This window comes from Pogona vitticeps, chromosome 2 (genome assembly GCF_051106095.1).
Source record: "Pogona vitticeps strain Pit_001003342236 chromosome 2, PviZW2.1, whole genome shotgun sequence".
Classification (NCBI taxonomy): domain Eukaryota; kingdom Metazoa; phylum Chordata; class Lepidosauria; order Squamata; family Agamidae; genus Pogona; species Pogona vitticeps.
In genome coordinates this window covers 39,055,487-39,070,318 of record NC_135784.1, presented here as the reverse complement: position 1 = coordinate 39,070,318, position 14,832 = coordinate 39,055,487, and the positions used below count along the sequence as shown (strand labels likewise).

The 14,832-nt window shown below is 42.1% G+C and overlaps 1 protein-coding gene across 6 annotated transcripts in view; it reads right to left on the bottom strand.

Annotated features, from left to right (window-relative positions):
- Positions 1-8,629: 8,629 nt before the first annotated feature.
- CEP15 (centrosomal protein 15) overlaps positions 8,630-14,832 on the bottom strand; it is a 32,679-nt gene continuing 26,476 nt past the window's right edge. For all 6 annotated transcript variants that reach the window (XM_078388834.1, XM_020804980.3, XM_078388835.1 and 3 more), the window contains 2 exons: positions 11,763-11,837; positions 8,630-9,089 (listed from right to left, as the gene is read on the bottom strand). In XM_078388834.1, the coding sequence (XP_078244960.1) occupies positions 8,949-9,089; positions 11,763-11,837 (216 nt within the window). In that variant the 3' untranslated portion in view covers positions 8,630-8,948. The remainder of the gene's footprint in view (positions 9,090-11,762; positions 11,838-14,832) is intronic.

The following is a 14,832-nucleotide window of genomic DNA, read 5'->3' as shown; positions in this document are numbered from 1 at the left end:
TTTTGGAGTTGCAAGACAGGTTATAAAGTCATTTTTTCCTGTTTCCCAATTCCTCCAGCCTTTATTACACCTCCCCTATTTACAGATAATCCTACTCAAGAAGGATCCATCTCATAGTTGTGAGAACAATGGTTTTAAAAGAACTATGTTCTCAGTGTTCATTTACTTTTCATTTCTCCCCTTCAATTAAAGCTGATAATAATTGCAACATATTTTAGTAAAAGTGTGAGAATGTTTGAAGACACATTGGATGTCTCTTTTATGTCCTTTTGAATAATCTCCCACAACAAGCCAAAATTGTCGCGTTGCCTTCCTCCTCCTCCTCCTCCATTCTGTGGTGTTCATAAAAGCCCAAGCCATGGATCAGCTCTTCATGCTTTCTAATTCAATTGCATGGCAAAGGACCAACTCTTACAGAAGAAAACATTACCAACTTGTCTTCATGACAGAACACTGAGTAGGTATATAAAATTGTGATGGACTCTATGCCAGCTTTTGTTTTTGTTTTAAAAAAAGCTTCCTTGCTTATAAAATGAAAGCCTAATTTGATATTTTTGTAGTTATATAACAGTAATATTTTGTGACATTTTGTATTGTGACACTATAGATGAAATTGTCATCGGACTGACACCCTTTACTGTTTATTCCTTAATTACAACTGTTAACAACACTGCAGAGAAGCGTGCTAATCTGCCATCACATATTATGAAAACAACGTTATTGTTACAAACACCAACACCCACTCAACAGGATAGTTCTAAGATGGCAGTTTCTGTTAAAAAAAGAGAGGAAAAAACTGATTAATTTAATGGACACTTCAGCAGCAAAGGAAAAAAAAAGTTGACAGCAAACTTCTAGCCGTCTCTTTCAAAAACAGAAACATTTGTGAAATAGCAGTTTAAGAGAAATTCTTCATTAGTCCAGTCCTAAATAACTGAAATGTACACGCTCACTAGAACTGTGCTCAGCCTTACAGACCCTTTATATTTCTGAAGAAAGCATTTACACCTTCCACGCCTTCAAATCCTTTGTAAAAACATATGGTGGCAGTGTGTTTGCTCCCTCTGCTGGCCGTACATCAGGCTACTTCTCTCTTTGGAATCTTTACTCCTCCCTGCAGTCTTTATTTCTCTTGCAGGTAGTTTTGCAAGTCTAGAAATTGCTACAACACTACCTGCCTGCTTTGCTCCACCAGCGAATTACAAAAAATAATCAGCTGACCAAGAAGGATGTCACCTTGATGACACCTTTATTATGAGATAAAGGTGTCATCAAGGTGACACCTTTATCATGGGATAACACATTTATCATGGGATAAACCCATTACACCACTGGAAAGCAAAGGGCAACCACAATTCACTGCAAGAACAATGGAAACTACCACTTGTGGTTGTTGTGGGGTTTTTTCGGGCTCTTTGGCCGTGTTCTGAAGGTTGTTCTTCCTAACGTTTTGCCAGTCTCTGTGGCCGGCATCTTGAAAGGACAGGAGTAGCACTCTGTGCTCTGCTACTCCTGTCCTCTGAAGATGCCGGCCACAGAGACTGGCAAAATGTTAGGGGGAACAACCTTCAGAACACGGCCTTAGTCACCCTTTTGCAACACATGCATACATTCTTTGCATCCTATCTTTCCTCACATACAAACCCACTGGTACGTGGATAAGTTATCCACATGCACCACAGGTGCCCCCCAATCAACAAAAAATAAATAAATAAATACAGCAGCAGAAATGAAACTGTATTCCTCAAAAGCCCAAAGAGTCTTTTTTGTGGGATTTGCCGGTGGGGCTAATCTCTCCTTGTGTGTAGTGCCCCCCACATTTCATCCCATGGGGCAGACAGGCTTATTAGAAGCCCCCATTGCTACATTTTTTTAAAAAAAAGTTAAATTATTCACAACCTTTGAGGGGGGTTACTGCTAGGATGGGATGATCTAATCTGGACCATATATTACAATCCCCTCTCTCATTCCCTCACATAGCAATCAGGTCTGGGGGGGGGGAGACTTGAACTGAAAGTAATGGAAGGTATTTTTCATTCCAAATGCTGCAGAGATGCAGCAAGGAAAAGGGTGCAGATGGGGAGGCATCATGGCTGGAATCCTCCTGGCTCAGCTGCAGCCTCACTTCCACCCTCATTCTACAATTAAGCTTGGAAGAAGGCTTTGATTTGGCTTTAATGGAAGACTTTTTTTCACCATTAACTGGAACGCATAGCATCTTCCTGTGTATGTGTGCGCATATGTTAGATGTAGGAAAGTTACGTGCAAGAGACTATAGGGTATCCCTATCTGACAGTATTTACTGTGCCTACTTCAGATGGCTACTATGGGACAGAAGTATTCCCACTCCAGAAAAAGTTATATACATGTACACAGATACCCACCCACCCCTTAGGAACAAAGCACCTTTGGTTTCTGTGGCCTACCACATGTAGTATGCATCTGGCTATGGGAAACAGCCGTTGGTTTGACAGTATAACAGTTTTTAAAGGCTCCAGTTTAATACAAAAATTAAACCCTATGTTTCTCTTGCTTCTCGGCTCTGAGGACCTCCACACCTCCCACCCACCACCACTTGCAACTTCTAAGATGCTCACTTGACAGTGCAGAAGTCCTTAGCATCTTTAACAGTAAAGTGCAAAATGCATATATAGATTTTAACCTGTTATTTATAATCCACTGCCCAGAACTGCCAAATGAAGCTTAAGGGGTTGCGTCAGTATTCATTTTGAGATATGAAAAGCTACAGATGTGATCTATTACTGCACAAAAAGAAAGATTACTTACCTATAACCATGGTTCTTAGAGTGGACCTCTGTGAATTCACACATAAGGTTTAGTCTGCGCCTGCGCTGACATTCTCGGAACATTCTAGAGCTTAAAGTAACAATTTTATGGGATGATTCCCCATGAGGCACAGGCTCCTCCCACCCAAGATTCCCCTCAGTTCCTGCAATTTGTCCGCTGGGCATGAGAGTCATACAGTAATAGATACCCGTGACGGACAGAGGGGAGGATGGGTGGGTTGTGTGAATTCACAGAGGTCCACTCAAAGAACCATGGTTACAGGTAAGTAACCTTTCTTTCTTCTTCATGGCCTCTGTGAATGCACACATATGGGTGACTGGCAAGCTTCACTTATTGGCCAGTGGGTCGTCATGGTAGGCAGGATGCCAACACCATTCTGCCAAATCCAGTGATATTGTGAGTTCCTACGTCTAGCCGGTAGTGTTTCGCAAAGGTGGATAGCATGGATCATATTGCTGCACGGTGGATGTCGAGAGTCTCGATTCTACCCTGGAAGCCGTCAAGGTAGACGGCGCTCTGTGGAACGATCCTTAAGCTGATTAGACAGCCACATGTCTGACTGCCGATAAGCCATCGATACATTCTGAACCCTCGATGTAGAGATGGATAGGACGAAGCTGGACCTTCGAAATGAGGAGTATGGAAGCATAAAGGGAGCCTGTCATTTGTTCAGAAGTACTGGTAGTGTCCAGACAAAATGCTAGTGAGTGTCTACATCGATAATATGGAGCATGTGTTCTAGAGGAGACGATGGCGATCCGAAGAATGATGGTAATACAAAGCATAAATAACTATGAAGATTTAGTCAAATTAGGGTAAAGGTGAGACATTAAGGTAGTAAGTCATTTATCAGAGAGAAAGTGAATAAGTGGTGGGTCGGATCACAGTCCAGCTGTTTTGCTGGCTCCCTTGGCAGATGTGACAGCCACCAGGAAGGCTGTTTGAAAGTAATTTTGCATTGAAGATAAATGGGAAACAATAGCAGATATATGATGTTTTAAAGTATTGTATAAGGAGATCTGCTAAGTAGGTAACACTTTTAAGGAAAGTTGGTAAGGTAGTTATTTTTCTCAGCATATTTAATAAAGATTTCATTCATTTACATATCAACACTGAGTTGATGGTTTTCGAGCTCAATCAAACACGAATGTAAAAATGGGAGTATTCTCCCGGCTGCCAAGTGCACGGACGATAGATCCAGATGGTAAACCATCCCTCCTTCCAAAATCAGGAGGTCAGGAAACAGAGGGAACTGAAACGTGACTGCCAACATCGAAATAAAGTAGAAACAGGACTGCCTTGGTCACCATGGAGGTATTAGGATTGCATTTGATTAGGAATGATGAAGACGGAAGACTGTCCATAGGATAAGGGTATTGGGGGGCAGAGTATGGCAAATTCCCTGTCCAATGCCATATGAATGTGTCCTCGACGGTGTTCATGTCCGCACCTGCACAGGAACAACAGACCCTGTATTCGGCGATCAGACCTATAGCAAGTAAGTAGATGGCTGGTACTCTCCAATGGTAACAGAACTGAACTTGCAGCTGCTGGGACAGTGATTCCCACTGGGTCGAACAGCGAAGGACACCACTCATGGAGTGGTTTGAAGCTGAGCCTGGCTTGCTGTAGCACTGAAGTCACGGAAGGTATGAGCCCGGGGAGATGTTGTACATGATGACTATAATCAAAGCCCAAGGTCAAAAAGCGGAACGATTCTTTTTTTTTTTAAACGAAGTTGAAGATCATCCTATATAGGAAACGTATGCTATGGTACCAGATGAAACTTTGGGTGATGTAAGTTGAGACCCATGATAGCATCGTAACATGATTTAGGAGTAGAATCCGTTGTAGAGGCCTGACGTTGGAACTTGGATTATGGCATGCTTGTCCAGGAGGCAGAGATCTCTTCCTGGAGGGTTAGCGAAAAAAGAGTAAGTTTTTAAGGTTCCGCAAAGAGGAACAGAGTTAATTCTATAATGTAACCTTGAGACATGTGGTGACATTCTTGTATAAACCGAACCGTCTGGGAGGCTAGGACTCCAGATACGGTTGAAAGAACTATGGGTAGAAGTGAGATTGTCTAGACTGAAGTCGGGAGGAATGAAAGGGCTGTGTGTCCATATAAAATTTAGTTATGTATATTTTTCCTAGTGTCACCAGTCATAGACTGAAGAGACTGGTACCATGCAATGTAAGATATTCAGTTCTGTCCTTTGCATCCTCTGATGAGACAGGCGAACCTAATCAGGCAAGCCTTCTATCGAGATTGAGGATGCCACAGTAATTGAAGCCATTTGCGTGCCTAGCAGCAATCCTGTGTTGCTTTGCTAGAGCCGTGGTCTCAGTGTAAGTAGATATAAGCCTTGTTTTAATGGATCTCAAGATAGGTAAAATCTTAGACCATAATTGCTCTTGGTAGGTGGCTATCGTGACTGGTAGTTGACTACATGGAGCCGAAGTGATTGAATAAATCTCCATGCCAAGGACATCAATGTTTCCGTACTCTTTATAGTAGAGTTCACAAAAAAATTGTTTCTTGCCTTTGCTAAATTTGAAACTACAATGATTGGATTGGGGCTGGTGTCATCCTGAAATTTCTGAATCATTTCGGTGTACCTTGTACCTGCTATCTACTCGTCCTGAGATCTGTAAATAGGAGGTGATTTGCCCTAAACATCCTTTATTAGATTCAGTATAGCTGGTAAAATGCTCAGCTAAGTGATGGTGATCTGTCCAGAGTGATATCAGTCACAACAAGGTTGAAGTCTGGAGAAGGTGGTTCCTCCATTCACATCTAAAGGGATGCAGTAAGCTGCGCGTAAGAGGAAAAGCGCACTGAAGGTGACATAGGATGATACTGGATTGCATCATGATGGAGGGAGATTCGTTCGAGGAGTGAGTTCCCAGTTTACGATCTAAATAGGCAGAAGTTCAATTCGAAGCTGAGACCAGTGTAGATTTGTGTATTTATATGGCGGCGTCACTGGTTGTCCATGTCTTACCCAAGCATAATGGGCTTTGACTTGAGAGATGGATTGGCATCTGGGAAGCATCTTTTTCTGCCGAAGTGTTGATATGGTAGAGAAACAACAAGAACAATATCAACGTAAAGAGGATTGGCATATGGAAACCATCATTCCATGTCAAAGTGTTAATATGGTGGAGAAAAGGGAACGTTAGCTGACCCATGTCTAGCCCAATATAAAGGGCTTCGATAGGCATAGTTCCCAGCCAAGGCGTAGATGTGAGGGGGAAAGAAGAAATATCTAGCTCGTCCGTGTCAAGCACGATCGTAACGGCCTTGACTAGAGATAGGTGGGCTGATAAGAAGCATCTGCCATGCTAAAGCATTGATATTCCAGAAAAACTGAAAGATTTAGTCTGCTCCTTTAGGCCGATTAAAATGGCCTTCAACATGAGACGAACTGGAATAAGGGGAGGATTATTCCACATCAAAGTACTGAAATGCTGTGGAAACAACTGAAGCATTTAATTTGGTGATGTCAAGCTCGATCAAAGCAGGCTTTGATATGAGATGGATCGGCATATAAATATAGCTCCATGCCGAAGTGTAGTTTGTCCGTGTCGAGGCTGACCAGAATGGCTTTGACAAGACATGGATCAGCATATAAGGAGCATAGCTCCATGCCAAAAAATAGATTGTACATGTTGAGCCCAACCAGAATGGACTTTGTTATGAGATGGAACGGCATATGAGAAGCAGCATTCCATGTCGAGAAGCTGAAATACTGAAGATGAAACAGAGGCATTGAGCATGTCCATGTCGAGCCTGATGCAGCGAGGGAAGCATCTGTCTCCCTATCTTCCTTATGAGATAAAAGATCTTTGAGCTTGAAATCTGGACTGTCAAATGCCCACCCTAATGTAGGGCTAGAGAGGGCCAAGGGTGGACTGGACAGTAGCACAGTCATTGAATGGCCAGTTGAAGGAGAGAGACTACTGGGCAATCCTGGAGTTTGTGTAGGTGGAGCTTGCATGCCCTCTCTTCCAGAGGCAGATCGACCAGCTTATCCCAATGATAGTCCATATGGAGGCTTAAATCGAGGTAGGGAGACGTGTTTCCCTTTTCCTCCCTCTTCTCGGGAGATAGAGGAAGAACCTCGAGCTCGAAGTCTGGACTGTCAAATGCCCGTCCTAATGTAGGGCTAGAATGGGCCATGGACAGACTGGATGGTAGCGCAGTCAGTGAATGGCCAGTTGGAGGAGGGAGGCTACTGAGCGATCTCGGAGTTTCTGCAGATGGAGCTGGCACATTCTCTCTTCAGAGGCAAATTTGCCAGCCTCCCTCGATGATTCAGCAGTCTCTCACGATGATTGTCCATATAGGGTCTGAAATCGGGGTAGTGAGACGCGCCTCCATTTCACTTTCCTCTTCTCGTCGAGTAGAGGAAGAGCCTCGAACTCCAACTCTGGAACGTCAAATGCCCGCCCTCATGTAGGGCTATAATGGGCCACGGCCAGACTGGACAGTAGTGTAGTCAGTGAATGGCCAGTTGGAGGAGAGAGGCTACTGAGCAATCTCGGAGTTTGTGCAGATGGAGATGGCTCATCCTCTCTTCATAGGCACATTTGCCAGTCTCCCTCAATGATTCAGCAGTCTCTCACTATGATTGTCCATATAGGGTCTGAAATCGGGGTAGTGAGACGCGCCTCCATTTCACTTTCCTCTTCTCGTCGGGTAGAGGAAGAGCCTCAAGGTCCAACTCTGGAACGTGAAATGTCCCCCCTCATGTAGGGCTATAATGGGCCACGGCCAGACTGGACGGTAGCGCAGTCACTGATGGCCAGTTGGAGGAGAGAGGCTATCGGATGATCCCGGAGCTTGTGCAGGTAGAGCTGACACATCCTCTCTTCAAAGGCAAATTCGCATAAGACGGGCCCCCTTCCAGATTGAGGGGATAGCTATGTGAGAGGGAACTGGGACTGTCACTCGATCTAATTTTCTGGTGGCTGAACAGCGGAGGTAGCCAAAATTGCGGGGAAAAAACAAACTAGAACAAGTGCCACTGCTAAAGCGTGGTTTCTAAACTTTCCTGCGGACTGCAGCTACTGCAACTGGGTAATATGCTACTTACCCAGGCAGAAAGCATTAAATTGCCCTAGAGTCAATGGGCTGAGGAGGCCATAAGAGGCGGGAAAGCCGAAAGAAGTAAACGGTTGGTGTGTGTGTGTAAGTCAAAAGGCTGGAAGCGAAAACAAAAACAACTCACGGGGGATCGTTGATTAGTTAATAGAGAAGGGAAGGTAACCAATTTAGAGGGGAAGTGATCAATAAACTAAGAGAAAATCCTGTGGAAATAGCTCTATTTCTCCGTAGAACTTTACAGCACGGCGGAAAAAAGGAACTGAGGGGAATCTTGGGTGGGAGAAGCCTGTGCCTCATGGGGGATCATCCCATAAAATTACTTTAAGCTCTAGAATTCTCCGAGAATGTAAGCGCAGGTGCAGGCTAAACCTTATGTGTGCATTCACAGAGGCCACGAAGAAGAATAACATTTTTGAGCAAGCCCCTTGTGTTACACACATTGGTAAAACAGATATTGTGTACAAATATGAGTTCATCTCAGTGTGGCAACAGTCTAAAATCCAGTCATACCAGCGAGAGTCAATCTGAAACTCTATAACAGAGGAGAGTAAGATTTAGGCACAAGACATTGTGTCCATAGACCAAACACTGAGCAGGTTCCTACCTTAGCATGCACCATTTTTGGTTCCGTTGAGACAACACCACCTGCTACATGTTCTAATCTACAGACACTCCAAAGATGTAAACCCTCTCAAGGGACAGACACTCAGATTGATATCAGTTTCCTATTTTATTGGGAAAAGGCATTGCTGCTTTGTAAATGTGAAAGATGAGTAACAGATTACATTATTTATCTTAGCAAAGCAAGCAAACAGCTGAATTTCCAAACTGCATTGTTTCATCGACGTTTGATTCCAAAGTTGGAATTCACACACAGGCAGATAACAGACACAGGCACCCTAAAACTCTTCAGTGCAGTTTTAGAATTAATTGTGCTTCGTCAGTAAATATTCAACAGACACTTTATAAGCAATACACTGGAGGCTTGAGTAGATTCTTCCCACAACTCTGGCCTGATTTTGGTTCCTGATTATCTTGATAAAAATTCTTTGGAGCGAGGCGTGTTCTGCTTTGTCAGCTTTATTTTAACCCCAAGAGGAGCATCTGTTCTTCCTAATAAAAATGGCTCCCATTTTGGGATGGATTCTTCCACTTTTGCCCAGTAAAGAGTCTGGAAAAGATACGACATAGTATGTACTTTAAGTTTGGTTTTCAACGAAATCCATTCCACTCTCAGTCCAACCTATCAACAAAACAATCTAAACCATGTGTTTTTAAAGCTTGTTATTATATGTGAAATAATTTAGATAAAGGATAAAATACTTTAGTATTAATTCTTAAATCCCTCAATTATACAGTACAATGAAGATTGGAAAGATTTATATGCTTTGAGTAAATCTGCAATGAGTGGATGTGCCCTCTTGTGGTGAATAATACATTTGAAATGTGAGCCTTGAACAATCTAGTTACGGAATCACAGAACTCTAAAGCCGGAAGTGACCCCTAGGTCATGGTGTCCAACTCCTCCGAAAGCAGGAAATGTACTAAAACCCATAATACCTGAACTTGGAAAAGTTCATTTCTGGATTGCTGCTCTCATAATCCCCCCAACTCAGATAAAACATTCATGGCTATGGGTTACTTGCTTTCTATACAAGGTTTGTAGGCAGCTTTGCAAGGGTCAGGCATTCCCACAACTACAACGTCTTTGGCTAATTCATCTGTGAGCTAATTTTAAACTGTGGATGGCTTCGCTCATTGTCTAGTCAAATGGAAAGGCTTTTTTTTCTTGCAACATTTGGCCAAAACAGGGACTACATGCATTGCCTTATACAGTAACTCCAGTTCTATAAGGGATAAGGATTTTTTTTAAAAAAATGAAGGCTTATAATCAGGGCCAGCTGATGGCGTAAATGGGCACTGGGTGGCATGTATAAAATCCAGGAATTTGTCCAACAGTAATGTGACAACCCTATTCAATACACTATATGATGCCAAAGTACAGTATATATATATTTATATTTATTTATCAGCACTAGTGCTTTTTATACACACTTTGTGAACTAGGCATTAGACTAGCTTAGTTATGCATATTAGGCCTTCAGCAAAGATTTCTTTGTTTCTTTTACAGGCACAGAATTTTCTTTTCATTATATTACACATATCTTATGCTTATCTGTACCAAATTCTTCATTAAAATTCTCTTCTTAATGTGAATTAACTGAGAACTGAAATGAGTTGACCTCTAGAAAAGTACAATGAACAGCACTGATTTAAAGGAGTTTGCAGCAACCAGGTCCAAATAGTTTTGAGCACAGAAGGGGTCAACCCACACCCACATTCCATCCCATCTCTCTGTTTTCTTCCCTCACCCTGTCCACTGAATCCCACACTTCCCGTAAGATCCCCCGAAACAGTCTGGGGCAACCTCCCTATGGATCTACAGTGAGCAATACAACTTGATCTTTCATGCCAGGCAATACAATTTACAACTGATCTTAGAACACATCAGACCAGAATATGTTCATGAATTAAAAGCTGTAAATGTATTTGCTGATGGAAAATAATAGCCAAAATAACGGGTCCTCTCTGATACAGGATAACACATCCTAACCTAAGCCAGAGCTTAGGGCAGTGGTTCTCAACCTTGGGTCCCCAGATGCTCTTGGACTAAAACTTCCAGAAGCCTTGCTGGCTAGGATTTCTGGGAGTTATTGTCCAAGAATATCTGGGCACCCAAGATTGGAAACCACTGGCTCAGGACAAAGGAACACATTTTTGGACCATAACTTGCAGAATTCTCTGGTCAGTGGTCATACTTGGAGAGGGGTGCTGTCAGATTTGCAGTTCAAAAATACAACTTTTCCAAGTTCCGAGTCCTCTCTTTAACAGCTAATCTAATGATCAGCCTTCTGACTCATCCCTCCTTTCTCCTAATCCTCTAAATTTCATTTGCATCTTCTGTTTTCTTCTATACATTGTCATTCTCAGCTGAGGTATCTCATGACCTTCCCACACTCAGATTTAGCTCCACCAACTGTCCTATAACCATCCTCTGTTGTCAATCATTCCTCTACTAATTTTTCTGATAACAGAAGCAATGCAAAAGTTGCAGTCAGTGAGAACTTACATTGTCCTTGAATAGTACCATGATGTTTCAAAGTGCTTCCCAGGTGCAACGCAAGGCGACAGTTTGCACTGTGGTCTTTTCTTCCATTTGTCAGTCCAAAAGCTCAGAAGGAAGCTTGGATCTTGCCTGTGCAAGGCTTTGCTACAAGGATGCTTGCAACACTTCCAAAGACTGCATGACGGAAACACTTCCCAGCCTTTCTCCAAAATTTGAAAGAAAGGAAGGGGACAAAAGATTGCCCCCCCTCATTACTTGGGCCCTAAATGTACTCTGAGCACCTTTGAAATGGTGTGACTGAGGAAACAGTGATGAAACTAATTGTTCAGTATTGACTGATTTTTCTTTAATATTAATATTATTGAGAAAAACTCCCCAAATAAGTTTTTAAAAAGGGGATGCATAGTGTTGAGCCTATCACTTATCCTAATGAAGATAACAAGGCATAACATATTGGCAACTGAAATTGTGGCAACAATTAAGTAGATGTTAACACCCAGCTAAAGCAGCATCCTATTACACAATTACCGTAACATGAATTCCAATACTTGGTCTAACAGAGGGCCTTTAACAATGACCTGAATCTTCAACACCGCACATGGACAGAGTGATGACTACGTTTTTGAAGAATACTGTCCTTTAACAAAAGCAAGAAGAGAGAGCTTGGGTGTTTGTGTTAAAACACAAGGAAGAAGTGGGGATCCACTATAAGCTTACCTGAAGATTAATAGTATCAGGGTGCAGAAGTAAATGCTCTCTTGATTGTAGCCTTTTCTCTGCCACTTCTATATCCTGTAATGGATGGAATTTCAAAACTGTGATGCTTCCAGAACTCCCATGTTTGTAAATGAATTTTCTTTGAAACCACCACATAACTGAACATGTTTCTCTATTCTTACAGTTGATTATAGTGTATAAGCGACATGAATATGCACAATGCTTTATAATTAATTAATTACAGCATTGATTCCAACTTATGGCCACCCTTTTCATGATTTTCTAGGCACATGAGTACTCAGAAGTGGTTTACCATGGACTGTGCAACTTGCCCAAGGCTACATAGGCTGGCTCTTCTCCTGGGAGGCACAGTGGAGAATCAAACTCTCAGCCAAGCAGCCAACTCACTGAATTATCTATCCAGTCAGCAATGGTGCTTCTATCCGAGGCAAAAAGGGATAGGTCTGAAGTAAAATTGCTTACAATTTATAGAGACTGCACAAAATAGGGGGAAAGTGGAGGGTTTTTTGGTAGGGTTCTCTTGTTAGTTCTGTGTTTTTTTTTAGCACATGACGATATCTTCATTAGCTTCTCATTTGTTTCCAAGCGAAATTCAAGGTGTTAAAAGGCCAAGACAATTGAGGACTAGGAACTTTCTCCTTCCACAGAACCTCTTTCTCAATTGCTGGAATGCACAAATAACCATTTTATGTAGCTGCATTCCTTCCCCGGGGTGAGGAGGTCTATTTGGTCCTCTGGCCAGATGATGCTAAAGACACTATTATTTCACCAGGACTCGGATCCAAAAATTAGTTTGTTCTATATCATCTGAGCAGTCTTGTTATTATTAGAATTTTTAAAAAAATATAAAGAGGCCTGCTGGATTAGAGCAAGACCTATCTAATGCAGCAGGCTCCTTTCCACAATGCTTGGTCAAATACAACAAGGCCAAAGTAACTCTTCTTTTTTTATAGTTAGAAGTTTTGTATACCTTGGTTCAATCATCAATCCAAATGGAGATCGTAGCCAGGAAATCAGAAGAAGATTGAGACTCAACAGGGCAGTAATGAAGGATTTAGAAAATGTCATCAAGGATGTGTCACTGGAGACCAAGACAAAGGCTATCCACACTCTTTTATTTTTTATCACCATGTATGGGTGCGAAAACTGGACAGTAAAGAAAGCTGACAGGAGAAAAAGTGATTTGTTTAAAAATGGTGCTGGAGGAGATCTTTTCAGATAGCCTGGAATGCCAGAAAGACAAACGAACAGTCCTAGATCAAATCAAGCCTGAACTATCTCTGGATGCAAAAATGTTGACAGTTCTACTTTAAGGCATATCATGAGAAGGCAGGATTCTCTGGAAAAAACAACAATGCTGGGAAAAGTGGAAGGCAGTAGGAAAAGATGAATATGAAATACAAGATCGACTGACTCCCTGAAGGAAGCCACAGGTTTGAGTTCAGAAGAGCTGAGCAGGGCAGTTGGGGACAGGACATTTTGGAGATGGCTTATTCATAGGGTCATTGTAAGTCGAAGGTGATTTGGCAGCACATAGCAACACAAATTTGTATTTTATAACTCATCCTATCTGCAACTTAGGGAAAATAAAGACAATTTTTATATTAAGAAACCCCCCCAGAATTAACTTTCTCTATTTTCAGGTATTAGCTGTCTGTCTAAACAAAAAAGGGTCCCTGTTTAGTATTGGGGTACATTAGCTTGCTAGATATATACTACCAACCGGCCCTTGTTTCTTTCTATCATGACCATTTGGTCAAGTAGCAACCTGCTGAATCCTGAAAGTCTGGTTAACAACTGTCCTTCTCTGTCTCTAACCAGACTATTTTGGGTGACAGCTCAAGTACCACAAACTCTTTTGAAATTTGCTGTTTTGACAGCGTCTCTGCTCTGGGAGTTTCGTCGATATTAAATCAGTCCATGCCCTGTTGGCATTTCCACAACAGTGGATCGGTTCTATTCTTTCAGGGTCACCTCAGGCAGTATGGTCAAATTTAGTTCTGAACTTGCTGCCACAAATTATGACACCTGGCCCTTACTCCTTGAATCCAACTTGGCAGTGGGAGTCCAAGTGTAACGGGAGATTATTATATACTACAGCAGAACTAGTGAAAAGCATCTCGGGAGAATGATTTCCCTCAGCTGAATAGGAGTCACTGCAATATGGCTGGAAAAAAAGGCTAACAGATTTTAGGGCTGCACTCACAGAAACATGGTTTCCAAGACATGGAAGCAATACTGCCACCTTATCCTGCATTAGTCAAGCCTCAACTGATACAGTGCAGAGGAAGAGAAAGTTCACTGGACATCTTCGGATAAAAGAGCTCTCATTTTCTGCACCAAAGGTGGGTTGGATGGAATCACCTATAAGGATGGCTCTAGCTCTACAATATCTGATGAACACTGTATCAGTATCTCTCGAGAAGTGTCTGGATCTCTCAGAGACAACTCCCCTTAACCCATTTACAAGATAAAATCCTTGAGGAAACAATTAGGAAGACAGTTAATACAACAGAGATTTCAAAAGAATCAGTTCTACCCTGAAAAACACCATGTATGGCGAAAGAATTGTTATTGCTAAGGCATTTTTTTTTGTCAAGAGCTGTGCATCTTGGATGACTTGAACTGTGCATGTTGGGTAGGTGGGAATATACAGTTAAGACGATTCACAATGCAGAGAAGAAGCATTTGCTGCATTCATGTGAGGGCGCCAATATTCCTTCTCAAAGAAAGCTACGAAGTGACAAAGCCAGAAAGAAAAGCAGCAATTTTGTTCAAACTCTTCTCTGCTCAAGACAAAGATGACTTGCTAATATGCATTCATAACATGTGCAGAAAGATGTAGAGAGGCAGCAAGCTGTTCACCAGACATTCAAACTCCAACGAAAACTCACCTCTATTAGCTTTTCTTAGGAAATTTGCACATGGGCTTCCACTTCCATGTGCTGCGTTCACACAAAACTAGACTGAATTTAAGAGGGGGAGGAAGCTGCAACACTCCCCCCTTTTTTCGTGGGCTTTCATACACAAACATTAAAGGAGATCAAGC